General features: G+C 41.6%; 2 protein-coding genes across 19 annotated transcripts in view; both read left to right on the top strand.

Annotated features, from left to right (window-relative positions):
- Positions 1 to 5,371: 5,371 nt before the first annotated feature.
- On the top strand, positions 5,372 to 10,074 carry PRXL2C (peroxiredoxin like 2C). Its single transcript, XM_062624566.1, has 6 exons — positions 5,372 to 5,690; positions 6,197 to 6,265; positions 7,770 to 7,823; positions 8,256 to 8,361; positions 8,606 to 8,737; positions 9,361 to 10,074. The coding sequence occupies exons 1-6, from the start codon at positions 5,508 to 5,510 to the stop codon at positions 9,486 to 9,488; spliced, it is 672 nt and encodes a 223-aa protein (XP_062480550.1). The 5' UTR covers positions 5,372 to 5,507; the 3' UTR covers positions 9,489 to 10,074.
- Positions 10,075 to 12,363: 2,289 nt separating this feature from the next.
- CDC14B (cell division cycle 14B) overlaps positions 12,364 to 17,245 on the top strand; it is a 48,001-nt gene continuing 43,119 nt past the window's right edge. For all 18 annotated transcript variants that reach the window (XR_009965950.1, XR_009965947.1, XR_009965949.1 and 15 more), the window contains exon 1: positions 12,364 to 12,652. Coding sequence is in view for 13 of the 18 variants with exons in the window: in XM_062624565.1 (XP_062480549.1) it covers positions 12,496 to 12,652 (157 nt within the window). In the remaining 5 variants the exon portion in view is untranslated. The remainder of the gene's footprint in view (positions 12,653 to 17,245) is intronic.

The raw sequence follows: 17,245 nt of genomic DNA, 5'->3' as shown, positions 1-17,245 counted from the left end.
GACCCTATTAGGACAGCCAGCTGGAAAGTTCTAAAGTTCCTGTCAGAGGATTCACATGATGGCCATCAGACACTTCACCTTCAGACTCCTTTTTCTTATTTAAGTAATTTATTCAGTAAGGCCTTACTAAATGAAATCTGCAGTTTATTTCATCTAAGTCTGGCACATACATCATCTCTGTGAGACACACAGTAACAAGAAATAACTAGGACATTCATTTTAGCCGTTTTGAATGGGTGGAGGGTAGACATGAGCCATGGATTTGCTGTCCTCAGGATACGACCAGTCAGTCAAGTTTAAGTGTTTGCAAAAAAATCAAATCTACCTCTGTATGGGAATTGGCCTGGGTTCCTAATTGATCCCTCTAGCAAAAAGGCACAAGACGTATGTCTGATGTTAAACTGATGCTACTTTTAATTATATACCAGGAAAGAAATGAGATCTGTTTCAAGTGTGTGCTAAAATCAGCTCAAGTTATTAGCCTGCAGCAAATACATTATACTATTCACTGGCCTTCAGAAGGGAATTTCTAACTGCAGCTAAATGTCAATGTTGCCATATTTAAAAGACCCATTTGAACTGAATCCACTGCTAAGTACATACCCTGCTCTTTATGAACACAGATAATAGAAATAGCAGCTGGGAACTACAAATTTCTTACAGGATGCTTTTCCAAGCAAAAAAATAGTAGAGTAGTATGGGTGGGAGGAGGGAGAAAGAAAGAAAAAAATTTAGATTGTTCTGCTTAAAGCAAAAAAATAAACAGTATCTAAAGCTTTCAAGAAAGTTTTTGTTTACCTTGTAAGACATCAGTGCAAGAGTCTTAAATAACAATGCTTAATCTGACATGAATGCTTCCTGAGATTACGTCCTCTTTTCTTCACATTCTTCATCTCTTAATCCTCTGATCCAGTCTATACTGTAATTTAAACACTAGAGATAATTAGCTTACTTTTTAAGAGCCTTATTGCTAACAAGATATAAGACATGTCTGTTTGGCCAGTTTGGATTGCAGTATATCTTTTATTTGCTTTTTGACTGTGTCTCATCCATTTAAGTAGTGATTTCTTCAGGTGACAGACTTTCTTCCTCCTGGTCCTTTGAAAGAAGATTCAAACCAGTGACACTCAAAGCAGTTAAACAGCGTCTTCACATATAATTTACTATTTTTGACGCATCATCTCTGTTTTTCATTTGCAGCACACAGAGTAGGTAGCTGCAAAACAAAAATAGATCAAATACAGAGAGCTCTTACTAAATGCATTATAGGCTCTCTCTATGCTTTGAGGCTATATTAACCAAATTGTGGGCATTACACTTAATACTGTTATATTCTGGTGTGTGGTGAAGTCCGTAGATACTGGTCTTTCTGTAGGGTTTGCATTACAAAATTAAAAATGGAAAACAGGACAAAATTGAGAACAGGACAAAAATTTTCTCTCCATATGTCAGTATAATCACTAAACTATTTTTAATTACATTTACATTATTCGTATTGTGAAACAACAGTTAATCAGTATGCAACACATACTGACTGCAACCAGACTTACAAAGCCCTTAGTCTTGTAAGTAATCATAGAATTATAGAATCATAGAATGGTTTGGGTTGGAAAGGACCTTAAAGATCATACAGTTCCAACCCCCCTGCCATGGGCAGGGACATCCTCCACTAGACTAGGTTGATCAAAGCTCCGCCCAACCTGGCCTTGAATACTGTCAGGGATGGGGCAGCCACAGCTTCTCTGGGTAACCTGTGCCAGTATCTCAATACCCTCACAGTGAAGAATCTATCTTATATACAGGGCAGTACACATTTTACTGCTTTTTAATTACAGTAGCTTAAAAATTACTTATTCTTAGCTAGCACTTAACATGATGTTTTCACTCTAGAATTGCACACGCTAACTTATTTTTAGCTAATAATAACCATGTTATCTCTAGCTATATAATACTTAGATAAATGAGGACAACAAATATACTTGTGTTAAGTAAACAATGCATCTTGAAGTAAATTGATAATAATGTGTTGCTTACAAATACCACAGTCTAGAGAGTGTTTATTATGTTGATAGAAGTCACACCTCCTGTTAAGGTATTTTGTTCAGCTGTTGTAAATAAAGGAATTCAGGCTGCATAATTACAGATGGTATTTTGTTTCACTAGTCAATACAGAACAAGTAAATTATTCCACATCAGTCTGCAATTATTGTTCTTCTTCTTGAAAGAGTAGGAATTTGAATTCCTATCCAAATCACAAAGTAACCCAACCCTTGGCTAATTAAATATTAGCTAAGTGTCTCTTTACAACTGTAAACTGCACTGCAGTGAAGAAAGTGACTTGCATCTTGCATGGTCCATTGTGATTAATAATGTCAATGTACTAATTCTCCGTAAAACAGTGAAAAAGATATCACTCTGTTATAAGTTATCAACATTTCTATATTTAAGAGCTATAAAAAAAAAGAGAAGGGAAAAAAGGGGAAGTTTCCCTCATTATGGCCCCCTTCAGGAACCATATGCTCAGTAGACTAAACTCTTATATAGTCAGCGTTTTCCAGAATATCAGTAGATTGCTTCCCATGTAAGTCAGTGGAACTTGTATCTGTATTTTTGCTAAACATACATAAATAAAAGGCTTTACGCTTCAGCTTTCAAAAAGTGACTGCTAATTTTGAATGTTTCCTCTTTCAGAGGATATGTCACTGTTCGACTGCTTTTGCCTCTGTTCTTTCTCCATGAAACTGGGCATGACAGCAATTTATATTTTTATTCTAGCAACACTTAAGAATCAACACCAAAAATGAGAACCATGGTGTTTGAGGGGCGCTAGAGAATGCTCTGGCAAATAGCCTTAGAGGAAAGCTGCTATTCCTCAGTTGTATCCTACTGTAGCTGGGTGTTAAGGACATGCTTCTAGTTTAAGGAGGCCAAACAGCATAAAAGAGCATGGTCTGGTGGCAGTTTTGGCTGGCTTAGTAGAAATGTTTACCAGCTCTCCAGGCAGGCTAGGCTCCTCAGTAATTTCATTTCAAATCAAAGTGAGAACAAGCTCTCTGGACTGTAAGCACAAGGTCAGCCTTGCACAGACTGAGCTGGGGCAGTGTCCTTTGAATTTGTGGCACCACACTGCCCAACTCTTTTCATCAGGAGCCTCATCCGTGTCTGTGCTCCCAGCCAGAGGCTGTGACAGCAATGTCCTGTAGTGGTACGACTGCATCCCCTGCAGGCTCTGATTTCCAGCTGCAGCTGCAAGGCCTCTGGTTCAAGCTGTACTGATGACCAGGTGCTGAGCCGTGCCCTTCGGCCCTGCTCACCACTACCCAGAGGTTTTACTGCAGCTGTAATACAGCAAAGTTATGTACTTCAGCCTCAAGACAAAGAGCAAAACCTGTGAAAAGTGACCAGCCCTTCCTGGTTTTCTATGTCCTGTGGAAGTTAAGGAAAGAGAGGCCATTCCCACCAGTGCAGAGGAGTCACAGAGCAGTGCTGCACAGCCCACGTTGGGTTCACATTTGCTACTTGAATAAATCTGTCTGACAGCATCATATACAGGTAACTGTTAAGTGAACAAAGAAGCCTGATGACAACAATGGGGAATTAATGCTGCCCAAATTCTTATAGAATGACAGAATCATTTAGGTTGGAAAAGACCTTTGAGATCACCGAGTCCAACTGTGTCAAGCAGAATCCAAGTTTTATAATTTTTAGAAATACTTTTCCAATTTAAGCTCATTGCCTTTTAAATCAAAGCTATTGTAAGGGCATACTGGACTGCAAGATCAGTCCTTAAAGTACACAGGCATAGGCACAAGAAGTGCTTTGCTAACATTCAAACACTGATGTAAAGTACCATTATTACAATCACGTTACCCTGGCAAAGCCAGAAGCTGGATCTATATCATAAAATAAACTTTCATTCCTGAAACAACAAGGCTATACTTGTGGCCGAATAGTTACACCTGTGTGTATGTGCTGGTAATCAGTAAAGAGCTATCAGTCAGGGATTACTTTCTCTCACGTTGTATTTAAAAAGCAGAGCTGTTAACAGGGCACAAAGCATCTTACATGCCCTAAATGCCTTTTTGGCAAGAGTTTTAAAACAGAGCTGGGAGGTACCCCAACTGGAGGGCCAACTACATTGTATCATCCTGTGTAAATACCTTATATAGAGCTAATTTGACTTTTCAGACATTGTGACATTGGAGAGAACTTCTTTCACGAAGTATTGTAAGAGAAATGGTGGTAATGCACTCCCTTCTGGGGAAGGTCTGGAGCAGAGCGTCCGGGAGTGATAGCAGCTCTCAGGCTGAACAGCAGTCAATGTGATGTTGCAAAAACCACACCCACAATACCAGCATGTTTAAGTAGATGCGCAAAGCCAGGATGTGACGAAAACCTAACATGTGTCTAGGTTTCGGCAGTGAACTTTAAGAATGACTGAAATTTTCTAGAAAGTCCAGAGGAAATTACAAGATCAGTACTCTAGAAATTCTAGGAAATATGATATAGGAGAAGAAAGAATTGTTAATAAAACCAAACCAAACAAAAAAAACCACACACACACACACAAACAAACACAAAGCAACAAAAAAGAAGGGGAGGGGGTAAGGATTATTTAGCGTAGGAAACAGACGATCTGGACAATTTAGGCATAGTCTGTGTATAGTGTATTAAGGGGATTAACCTGTTCTGTGTGCTAACTCCTAGTAATACAAAAACAATGGGCTTAATCCAATAGTTTCAGTAACATTAACATTACAGACACTGGGACAGTTTGCCATAAGACATTCTAGAACCAACATTGTCAGAGAGCTTCATAAAGGAGAGTAACTTCTGGACATCCCCACAGTCCCATTCTCTATGATGTTTCTTTGCCCACTAAGGAAAGAAAAGTGCTCTCCTCCTCATAAGCTTTCAGCGAATACAACAATCCAGAAGGCTGGCTCATCTTAAGATTTGTTCACTTATTGCTGTGTGCACTGGATGCACTCACATGTGCACTACTCGACATCCCACGCTCGTCACCTGCCAAGGTCTCTTGGGGTTCTGCTTCCCCGTCAATAGGGAAACTGGGTCTGGTTTTTAATGATGCAGCAGCTCAACAGTTCCTCAGGAACAGAATATTCTAGCTCGCTCAATCCATGAAACGCCGTGGCACACTGCAAAGAGAGCCCTGACCTTCAGGCTACAGAACGCTGTCGGTGCTGCAGTTTGCGCACCGTTCCTGGGAGGCTCGGTGTGGTTTTGTTTCGTTTTCCAGGAATAAACCGCACCCTGGCCGCCAGCGGGTTTCGGCGTCGCTTTCCACCCTCTCGGTACGCGAAGGCCTCAACTTCCCGACTCCTCCTTAACCGGCAGGCGAGCCCTGCACTCCGAAGCTCCCGCAGCGGGAAGAAGGCGGCGCCCTGCCCCGCAGCCCCGGCACTTCCTCGGCGCCCCATAGCCCCCCCTCTCCCCGCCAGCCCCTTCCTTCTGTCTGCGCGGAGGGGCCGGGCCTGCAGTGGGCCATGGCGGTGCAACCGGCGCCCCCTGTCACGCAGCAGGTGGGCAGCGCGCGGGGCTGCGGGGAGCGGCCGGAGCACGGGTTGCTGCTGGAGGCCGCCCGCTGCCTGGTGCAGGACGGCGAAGGGAGGAGCATCCCCTTCAAGGCCCTGTACTGGGAGCAAAAAGCCATCGTGCTGTTCGTGCGGGTGAGGAGGGAGCGCCTGCCCGGGGGGTGGCTGGGCGGCTGGGAGCCCCCGCCTGCCTGAGGTGCTGTGCGGGGAGTTTGCACAGGCTAGGCTGGAGCAGAGAGAACAGAAAATACAAAGCAGATAAAGCAGATCGGCTCTGCTTCCAAGAACTCCCATTATCTGGTAAAATGATACAGTGTTTACCTGAAAGGAAATAATCCTTCGACCGCGTTTAGGGAAACAAGGGTCGTGTTCCCTCATTTCCCAGCTGGCAAGCCATCGTTCACGTTCCTGAAATATACAGAGATAAAAATACTAGCAAGGTCCCAAGCTCAGTGTCCTTGTTCAGGCTTTGATTAAACCAGGAACCTAAGCCAAATTCGGTGACTTCAGAGAACTTTTAGTCCTTCCAGTTCCCAGTTCCTGATCAGTTCCACAGTGGTTTGTGGCCACAGTCAGAATCTGATTTTACACTGATATGCAGTTGTGTCTGTTTCTCACATGTCCAACTGGTTATGTTGCAGAATTTTTTATGTTACACCTGTAAGGAGTATGTAGAGGACCTAGCAAAAGTCCCCCAGTCGTTTTTACAGGTAAGTACTCTGCTCTTGATATGTACATCAGGTTGCTGTAGTTGAGCAGATTTGTGATGTCCCGCTGCAGGCTTGTGTGAGGCTTAAACCTTTCAGGAATCAAAAAAAGCTTAAAAGAAAGTTAGCACTTTCATTGTTTGCTACAATACCCATAAGGTGCCTGCCTAGGAGACACAGGAAAGGATTTATTGCACTACATGCTCTCTTGCAGCAGCATTATTTCTCCGTGCCCTATTAGCTCACTGCTGGTTTTCTGTCTTGTATTGTGAGCAGTCGGACAACATCTGACAGGCATTTCTTTTAGTATTAGTATGCCCTGGGCAGCTGTCTTCTCATGACTACTACCTGACTACTGCCCTTTCCATTATGCTGGTACAGCTGACTGATGGTTGTGCTTGGAACAAGATCAGAAAATTGATCTGGATTAAAAATAGTCTCTTTTTCTAGTTACTTGTAAGCTGCATCAGTTGTGTGACCTGTTCTGCAGGCAGCTGCACAAACAGGGGAGACATAGTGACTGAAAGGACCCATGGCATGGGTAGGGGTTGCTATAGGCAGGTATTTGTTGGGTGGTAGGAGATATCAGAGAAAGACACTGATCTGCTAAAAATGGAAGGTCAATCTGACTCTTCTAGACTGCTGATTGAAACTTTTGTCATATTTTATTCCAACAGCAGCATAGCTGATGACAGGGACTCAGCTCCCTGGTGACAGCAAGCCTTAGATGGACTAGGAACCTGGGGATGGAAAGAGGCAATTTCCTTGGCAGCTTCCCTTCTCAGGACAGATTTTTCTAAACTGTTCAATCAGTGTTACTCAGAATGGCATTTTCTTAGTTTGGCTGCTCAAATAAATGTATACAGAGAATCAAAACCATCCATGCTTTTCTTAGTGTATTATGTTTTCAGGAGGGCTTCTTTTGTTAACAAGCAAAATGTTTCTATATGGGAAAGGCAAGTACTACACCCTAATATTAAAATAGCCTTACATTTTATTAACCATTTTACTGGCATCTGAATGAAGTTCTGGCCTCTATTTTAGACTCAAGCCTAATGCTGGACTTGCAAAAGAAGCCGTATGTGCGGATGCAAGTTGTATCTATTAATGGGCATCCATATATGTAAATCACAGAAGTGTGTGTATCAGTATTTGCATGCTGCTTCTTTAGATGCAGGTGCAACTGAGTGGAAATTTTGAATTTCCAAAATCATTGCAGGTTGCAATCAATTGAAAAGCTGGCCCTACTAATGCTACAGAAAACTTAAAAGTTCACACATCGGCAACTTAAAAGTTATCTTCAAAAATATATTTTTAATTAATTAATGTAGCTGCTGACTGTGGGTGACAGGCAAAAGTGCAAGCTCCAAACATGTAAGTGATGTTAGTTTCAAGCAATTTTAACTCAGTGCTCATTAACTGAGGACGCCAGATTCTGTAATGCTTTGTACCCGTGCAGAAACACAAAGTTCCTGTTTACAGTTTCAATGTCAATGTTTTGTTCTAGGAGGCAAATGTGAGGCTTATAGTTATTGGACAGTCATCTTACCATCATATCAAGGTAAACAGTCATTCAGTATATTTTATCCTCTATTGTGTCTTAATGGTTTGCATTTAAAGAATTTTGCTCTGAGTGAAAAGATTTGCAGCCACAGGAAAAAGAGAAGACAGTGTTCTTTTTCACGAAGCAATTCTAAAGGTAGTACATGAAGAAAGCAAAGAGCAAAAATTTTCTGTTTAAAAAAAGCTGGGGCTTGCAAAGGAAACATTTTCTTGATTTCACTGGAAGTTTTATTTTAGTAAAAGCTTCAGGGATAAAACTTTTTTTGCCTTTAACATGAGAAATTTACAGGTTTCCAGATCAGGGGTGGGGAGGGGAAGGGAGCTGGGAGAATGGCAGGGTGTCAGTATTTTTCCACTGTCTGTAGATCCTAACTAGTTACTATCTTAACCTTAAAAAAATTACTTTTTCTTGTATGCATGTATTTTGCAGCCCTTTTGCAATTTAACTGGGTATACACATGAAATGTATGTAGATCCACAAAGGGAAATTTATAAAACTCTTGGCATGAAAAGAGGTGAAGGTAATAACCTATCAGGTAAGAATAATTTTCTCCCCTTGTTTGGACTTACACAGAACAAGGCCAGAATGCTCTGATAAAATGATATAATCACAATGTAAATAGGAAGGGAGTTGCCCTCCATCTCGCCTCTTGTAGGCTGTATTTTTTCAAAGTGCTGTTGATCAGAAAACTCTGAACTATTTGTAGCAGCTTCAGTTTTTGTTGTCCTCCTTACATACTTCTGAATTTTAGATAAAAAATATTTTGCCTTTTTGTTCAGTGCGGAGCCCTCATGTTAAATCAAATACACTCCTGGGAAGCATTAGGAGTATGTGGAGAGCAATGACTGGCCCGGCTTTTGATTTTCAAGGAGACCCCGCTCAGCAGGGAGGAGCTTTGATTTTAGGCCCAGGTATGCTGCTTTGTTTTGTGTGAAAGTTACAGTATTCTCCTCCAGCTGTTCACTTTAATTCCAGCATCTCAGCTGCTGTCCCTGTGGATCCCAAGATCCCAAGGAGATCTGGACTGTGTGATTTGTTGGCTGAAGGAACCTGTGGAAGTGTTATGGTGTAGTCCCACCTCCCACAGAGATGGCACAAAGCTGATCACAGCCCTGCAGGAATTGATAGGAGTGCTGGTGGAACAACTGTCTTGAAGTTTTGAGGGTTTTTTTGACATTGTGGTGTTCACCTACATTATGCTTTCACATTTGATTCTAGCCATTTAATGTGTGTTTAACTAGAGGAATAATGCCTGAATGAGGTGGGGGGCTGCAACATGACAAAGTCATCACATCGTTAGGAAACATCGTGCTACAGAAGATTTAATTCAGTTAGATGCCTCAATGTTCCTTGCTTCTATAACCTCGTTAAGAAAACCCCTAACCTTTGTCATTACAGTATACTGTGCCATGTACAGAGCTAGCACACATTTGTATAAGAACTAGTAGGGAATCAGAATGCTTCTTTGAGTCACTTACACCTTTGAATAAATGTTTTATTCAACTATTTACATGTTATTCTCATTCCATTCCAGGCAATGAAGTTCATTTTGTGCACCTTGATAAAAACAGGCTGGATCATGTTCCCATTAACACAGTTTTGCAGCTGGCAGGAGTTAAAACAGTAAATTTCGCAAACCAACCCCAGATTATTGACATATGACACTGACATATTTATTTATTTGTACACTACAAGAACAATTTCCTGGTGATGTTCCACCAGCATCAGTATTATTGTGTCTTTATGGGTCATCTGTAACCTGATCTAGAAAATCAGAGCACAAAACAAACTACTTGGCAGTGAGGATGGACACAAAAGTGCTATTTCCATTGCATGTAAGATAAAACCAAAAAGATAATTGAGGCTTATTGAAAAAAAATAAAATCCCATACCTTATTATTTCCTTAATCTTGCTACTGTATTTTTAAAAATCTTTGTTCAAGATGCACTAAACTAAAAAATCTGGTTTTGCTCAGGAAGAACTTGGGATTCTCACTTTCAGCAGATCACACTGGCTTTCAACCCGGTACTTCTCACGAGTGTTTTAAAGCTTCCATCACTGAGTGACACTCGTGTATTAAAGTATACCTTGAAAAATCATGGTTTCAAACACTGGCACTTAAGCTTATGCCTACCTTTGCATCTGGCACTGGCATACATTATGAAATACATTTTATAGTTTTAAATAAATAGTTTAAATAAATCATCCATTGTCTGCAATTCATTTGTGTCATACAAAAGGGTGAGTCCGTAAAACCAGGGAGAGGTGTGTCTTAAATATATTTCTCATCAGATTGTTGTGTTTCGAGTAGGCCATAGGTAATTACTTCTTTTCCTACAAAGACTTGTAGCAGAGTATTCTCCCTTCTATGTATGTACTTTCTCTCAGAGAAAGAGGTCTCTGAAAAAATGTCCCTGGTTATTTCTGTCCTAGACAACTGAGCTAAGGACAGTTGGGCAGTGAGTATTTTGGCTTGCAGTACTGTCAGATTTCATTTTTCTAGAAATGTCTATGTTCAGAATCTAGTTTTCATTGAAGTAGATGTGCCCTCTTTTTTTGGCCAGATGAGCCACATCTTTTCAGTAATTTAACACAGACTGTCCAGAATTTATGGAGGAGCATATCCTCCTCTGCAGTTTCTGATCTTTGGCCTTCACTAAAATGCTACTAATCATATGTATCTTACCTGCAAATTCTCTCCCCTATTAAGCTTTAACAGGAACTAGAACTGCAAAATTGTGTTGTATGAGGAGGTTTGTCCCTGCATCATTAAGGTCACTGGCAGGCCCAGAATAAGCTCTGGAGAGCTCTACCATTAAGAGCATGTGCAATTAAATGCAGTGTTCCTTGACAAAAAATAAAAGGCTTGCTTAAGAAACACGATGGTACTGGGCAATGTAATGCCATTAAAGGTACTACACCTTAGGATCTTATTACATATACGTTTTGATACAGTGTGTTCAGAAGAAAAATACTGTTAATGTAAAGCTAATGTGCTCAGTTCTCTGCTGTGACTAATCAGCACTCAGCACAGGGCTAAACAGTCTTGTGCAGACTGAACCAGTTTGATGTCAGGGCTGGCTGGAGGCTTCTTCAAAACTCGGTGTAACGGACCAGCAGCTGAGGCTCACCACAGAGTAAATTCCACTTTCTGTGAACTGCTGCCTGCACATTCATAAATAAGAAGCTGCCCTCTCACTCCAGCGCTCCCTCCACCTACTGAGCATGTCTGAAAGTCTGGAACGCAGCTGCCTCTGCCGCAGCAGAAAGCAAGCTAGAAAAGTGGTGTTATGTTTGTAAAACGAAGACATGCAGAAAATGTAAATTCTTTTCACAGAGAAAGAATATGCTACTGAGTTTATTTGTAGTGTTTCCACCCTGCTTCACTCACCTGATCATCAGTGCCGAGCACAGACTGACTGGTTTGTTCTTCAATAATTTCACTTGCATATTCTCGGAGCTTTTGATTTTAAACAAAATGTTTGGCCACATGTTTTTCTGCTTGTTTTACTTCCAGTAGAATTAATATGCAGTGGTAAAAGTTCTATTGCCACTCATACATTAAATACAACTAACTACAGCTAAAACAACTGTGGACTTTTAAAATGGAGTGGAATTAATGGAATTGTAGTTTGACAGCTCTGTAGTCTGAAGTCATCTGCCCGCACTGCTTCAATATTGACAGGAACCATACCACAACCTCTGTGTTACCCGATCAAAATCACTTTTTCAGAAATATTCACAAAGTGCAGACAAACAAAACCAGGGAAGAAGGCACAGAGGAGGATCCTGCAAAAGAGCAATCCTAATTTTGGCCACAGCTCTACAAAGTTCACTGGTGCCCTGTGATAAAATGATTCCCACGTACACAGCAAACAGGAACCATGGCCCCATTCATCCATGGGAGAAATGCGTTTCAAAGCCTCAGCAGAATTTTAGGTCTCTGGTGTCATTTAAGAAAGTTAGCTATGAAGCGCAAAGTGGGAAACAGTGGGAGAATAACACTGACTTCATACTGATGGCAGGATACTTCAGCAGAGGCTTTTGTCGTGGCCAATTAGACACGGGTGGGAGGGAGCACTTTTCCGAAGTTTTTTTAACTAAAAGCTTGATTTACCCCAACATCTACTTAAAAGTTTTAAGGAATCGTTGCACCTGAGAAGCAGGCTCAAGCCCGGTTGGTTCAACTTGCCAGACAAATCCGTTCCATGACCAGACTAGAACACGGCTGCGCGGGGCCCGTTTCAGCTGGCCTCATTCGATGTCATGTCCCCGTGGGGCCCTTGTTTGTCACGTGTCGCGACAGGCACCTGGAAGGCCGCGACGCCTCAAGACGCGCAACCGAACACCCCCTGTTCCAAAGGCGGCGGCTGCACCCGGCGCAGAGGCGCTGCCGGCCGGTACCGGGGCGCGGCCCCCCCTCCTCCGGGTCCGACCCAATCAGAGGCGGGGGAATCGGGGGAATGGGGGGGCGGGGTGGGAGGCCGTGCCGCTGGCTCGGGGCGGGGTGGGCCGTAGGTGCATGGGGCGGTGTACGGGGAGGGGCATCAGCCGTCGCCTCCGTCGCGGGGTCCCTCCCCTCCGGCGGCCCGAACCCCGCGGGGAGCGGTGCAGCGGGGATGAGAAGGGCCGCCTCGCACCCACCATAGCGGCGCGGCCGCCTCCGCCATGAAGCGGAAGAGCTGGTCCGAGGCTCGGCGCCGGGCAACCCCGGCCCCGCCGGCTCTGAAGAGAACTCGGGGAGCGGTGTCGCGGGCGGCGGGGGGCGAGGTGGAGCTGCGGCAGCCACCCCCCGCCGCACCGGAGACCTGCCTCAGGATCGCCGGTGAGGGGGGCGTGGCGGGGGGAGAGTTGAGGCGCAAGTCGGGGACGGGGTAGGGGACTCTGGGGCGGGGGGCGAATGTAGCCGTCCTGTCCCGTCTCGTCTCGTCTAGACCCTCTCCGTTCCGCCCCTGGCGGTGGCCCCCAGTAGGCAGCGCGGCCGAGGGGTTGGAAAACTTGCCCCAGGCGCTGGTCCGGGGCTGTCCCCACGGGAGCCCCGGCGCCCTCGGCCGGCGCGTTTCTGTCTGTGCGATGGGTCAGTTCTTGCGTGTCTGGCGTTCCACGCAGCGAAGTGTTCTTGAAAAATGCATCGGTAGTGCAGCCAGCCTTCTAGAGGAAGGAATGCCGTGTTTTTTTAGTAACTCTAGCTGTACCGAGCAATTGCCTTGTGCGGTGTCCTTTTATGCTTGTGAAGGAGTAAAGGGAAAATACATTTGAACCAGTAAAACATATTTCAGGGTGCTTGGGGGGAAGTAACGTCTTTTTCTCTGAATTGGGAATATATATCTTTCTTCTAATGTTCGCTCGCTGGCTAACGGGTAAAATAATGGACAAGCATCGCGCCTCTTCTTGGCACTTCGAGTTCCCGGGGCTTCTTCAGGCAGGTCTGCTCAGTGTCGTCCATCCTTTTCGTGGCGTGCTGCTTTGAGCAGTGCTTTGTTTTGGCACAGAAACCTGACTCTGTGGAGAAGCTGAAATGATTCTGGATTTACGTTCTGAGTTCCCCAGCTAAAAGACATGCTCGAGTTTAGTTTGCCTGAAAGTAAATAAAAAAAAAAATAATAATAATTACTTGTCATGTCCTGTGTTGGAATCTGAGATATATTTAAGAAATAAGCCTCACAGTCTACTTCTCAGTGAAGGACGTAGAAGATTGTCTGTGGACAGGTAAAGCAAAAATGCAAAGAGCAAACATGGTCTAAAGGCACAAGTCTTACCTGTGCCAAGAAACAGCATTCCTTATATTAATGAGTGTGTCTCCTAGATAACAGAATGTTTAGAAAACCGTCAGATTTTGTTTTGAAAACTGGTTATAGCAATGCTATCAAGAGTGTAAACTCCCAAAGCATACCAGATTCCTCTTTTTAGAAAGCTCTCGGGCTGTCAGGGAGCAGAATCCTAAAAACTCCAGCTTAAAATACAGCATTTTAGGCCTGCGCTACACAGAAAAGCATAGTGGTGTGCTTAAATTCAGAACCCTAATGCTGCAGTAACTCCATGTGTGTATTTTTTCTGTAACTGCAACCATTTATATGGGAAATTATGGGGGTACAGTTTAAAGGTTGAAACCTGATTTGGCAGGTGATGACACTCTGATGTCAAAGTAGTTTCACTACCTAGAATACTGTGTAGCCCTGTCCAGCTAGGGTCTCCAGCAAACAGGTCTGTCTAACTATCTTTATGCAGCAGTTGCTTGGATCTGATGATGCACGTCTGGCATCAGCAGGCCCTTAAATTGCTGTATTTTCTCCTCCAAATAAATGTTCGCACAGTTAATACAGTACAGCACCTAGGCATTGACATTTTTTTAACTTCAGTGGGATTTCAACATGTGCAGCAGCAAATAGTATAACAGACTTGATTAAATGCAGTACATTGTTACATTTAATAATAATTTTGTCTTGACCTTACTGCACAGGGTGGCTGCTTTTTACAAGCTTCTAATAATGGAAATAGTCTAATTTTTTATTGCACTGTTATGTCACATGTATTTTTTAAATGAATAAGCTCACAGTCTTACTCAGCTGTTTTAGAAGTTACTTCAAGTTTTGAACTGTCAGTTCTGCCTTTTCATAATGCAGTTCTGAGAAATTAATTAATAGTTCTGGACTGGAGATAGATTAAAGCATAAGGTCTTATTCTTGCAAATGGACACACTGGTAAATATTTCAGCCTCTGCAAAGGCTGAGAGATCTGTGTTAGCTTATCTACTTACAGAAACAGTGCCAAATTCATTAAGAACATTGCAGGCTACCTTCATTTTCCTTCCTAAAAGAGTCAAAAAACAAAGCCAAATAGCTGTAGAGATGTATGGATCTTGTGTGATGTTACGTTCATAAACAGCAAAATTTTTAATCCATTATTTGCATGGATTTCATCCTCAAAACACCTACAGTAGTTATTGCATTTCTTTATTTCCTAATAAATTATATGAATTAGTCATATGTCAGGATAATTTTTAATCAGAATCATGTCAATATTTTTGCTCAGGAAAATTATTCTTGTAAGAAGTTGCTCATTTTTGTCTGTTAAGCTGTGGTAAGCTTTAACATTTTCCTTTGTCAACTAATGCGTGAGGCTTGCTGGTATGAATTCAATTTGCTGGAACTGAATGCATTTCTTCTGTTCATTAGAAGCATATTCCCATATCCTTCTGATCTCTGAAAGAAGTAATTTATATGATCTAAAGAAACTGTAACAATTCTCTGTGTGATGATTTAAAGCTGTTGGTTTCTTTCCCTTGACTGCTTTTTTTTTGACATTGCTCTGATTTTATAAATAGCATTTTAAAGAAAATGCAGAATTATGATGCATAAACCTCATGCAAAATGTGTGTGTTTCTCTCTTATCTCTTTTCAGTACTTAATTCTAAAATTAAGCAACTACAATAACTATACAGGGAATTAAATTTTAAGCGATAACACCATGGGGCATTTCTTGACATTTGTTTGTTCTCCTGATATGTATATATGTATATATGTATAGTTTGCTTACAGTGAGGAACTAGTACCTTAAAAGATGCTGTATACCTTTTTGTGCATTGTAATTGTTTTACTTAACAGTGCCACTTGGAGTTTTTATAAAATAGCTTTCAGTTTAATACATTCATTGATTGGTGTTTGGTTTTGTGTTTTTTTTTTTCTTTTGTGGTGGTGGTGTTCCAGGTTTTTTTTCCAAGCCATTGAGTTGTCTCTTGTTTTTCCAGCACTGCTGGCTTGTCATTAGAAACTTTGTGTATTATGTAGAAAACTATTTTCTGAATGCTAAGGACACTTCTACTGAGTATCATCAAGCTTTCCAACATTCTGACTATCAACACTTTCAATTAGTTTTCATGATACAACTCTCAGTACAAACACTGCATTTACTGTTTAATCAATGTGATCTCTCTTACTTGTATTTTTCAAAGTTAAGATTTTAAATACAAGTTTAAAGCTTTCAGCATATAATCCAGCACTGAAAGTGCATGAACATACATAAAGTGGTCCTTTGTATCAGATGGCAGCAGCAGAGTGCAAGGTCTCTACTTCAGTAAAGTGACAAGAGTGTTGCTGATCAGTCATGACATGACCCTGAAAATATTTTTTTTTCATGGTTTTCTGTTAAATAAGAAGTTTGTTTAGCTTTTTAGTGTGCTTTCATTTTCTTTTTCAGAGGCCAGGCTGTTGTTCTAATTGCCAACTCTATCATCACTTAAATTTGAAATACCATAGTGATGAGTGAAAGTGCCTTTTCAAGGATAGAATGTCGAAAAAGAAATTTTGCTTTTCATCTTGACATTGCAGCAGAATTTGTCTTTTATGTTTTCTCATGTGTCTTTGTGATATTTTGGAGTGTTTTAAATCAAACACAAAATAATACCATGTACCAACTCTGAATTTAGAAGTACACTCCTCTTACGATAGTAAATATCTCTCTGGCTACATTCTTGGTAATTCAAAACAGACTTACGTTGTTTTTTGTTGTACTCTCAGTCTCCTCTGAATTTCTCATCTAAGGAATCTCTTTAACAATAAAAGTGTAGAATTTATCTTTTTATAAAATCATCTTTGCTGATCACATGCAGACTTGTCCTCCAGCAAGTGCCTTTTGGTGTTTAATTGTCTCTTAGAATCATAGAATTATTTAGGTTGGAAAGGACCTTTAGGATCATGAAGTCCAGCCATAACTCTTGAATTACTGAAAGGCCTGTGCAGCAGATACCAAAGAGCATCAGGCTTATTCAGAGTAAAGGGAAGGAGATTGTTTTGTCATCTCTGTATTCATATTACATTATCTTGAAGTGGTAGCTCTCAGTTTTTCACAGAACACTGTAGATCTGAAAAGCAAGCAAAATGTTTCTCCTGCTGTATGCACACTGCAGTCGCATAAGTACATGATTATTATAGCTTGTGTAGACATGCTATAATGCAGGCTCATTTTGCTGTACATGGGATGCTTACTCAAATTAATTGCCTACAGTGTCATCCATGTTTCTGTATTGTAACTGTTTTGTTATATGAGGCTAACAAAATTAAGTGTAATTGAAGTATATCTAACATACTGCAGTCATATCTCGTAATTGCAGTGCAGATGCAGCCTGTAAGGCAGTGAGCCCTACTCTCAGAGTTGATTAGAAATGTCTGCTGTAGTTTGATAGTTTTAGGATGACTATTTATCAGAAATTTGCAGGAATCTGGAAGTGCTCAAGCACACTATGTGTCAGTGAAATACTAAAAAGCTAAAATTAGCAAAGGAAGCATAGAAATAATAAAATTTAAGCCCTGCGCCTGCAGTCCCAATCTTTGTGGAGACCTAGTGAAAACAATTCATCAGTGCTGTGGTGTATTTTATGTATAAACCCTCATCCTGCAATCATATCCTTAGCGAAGGAATT

This window comes from Pezoporus occidentalis, unplaced genomic scaffold (assembly GCF_034315485.1).
Source record: "Pezoporus occidentalis ecotype Australia unplaced genomic scaffold, CSIRO_AGI_Poc_V1 ctg27, whole genome shotgun sequence".
NCBI lineage: Eukaryota > Metazoa > Chordata > Aves > Psittaciformes > Psittacidae > Pezoporus > Pezoporus occidentalis.
Note: the sequence above shows the minus strand (reverse complement) of the source record. Positions and strands in the feature narration are given on the sequence as shown.

Excerpts from the sequence above, each read along its gene's own strand:
- PRXL2C (XM_062624566.1), top strand. The coding sequence starts at position 5,508 with ATGGCGGTGCAACCGGCGCCCCCTGTCACGCAGCAGGTGGGCAGCGCG. Across the intron at positions 8,362-8,605 it reads TGAAGGTAATAACCTATCAG|TGCGGAGCCCTCATGTTAAA; the intron begins GTAAGAATAATT and ends CTTTTTGTTCAG. Across the intron at positions 8,738-9,360 it reads AGCTTTGATTTTAGGCCCAG|GCAATGAAGTTCATTTTGTG; the intron begins GTATGCTGCTTT and ends ATTCCATTCCAG.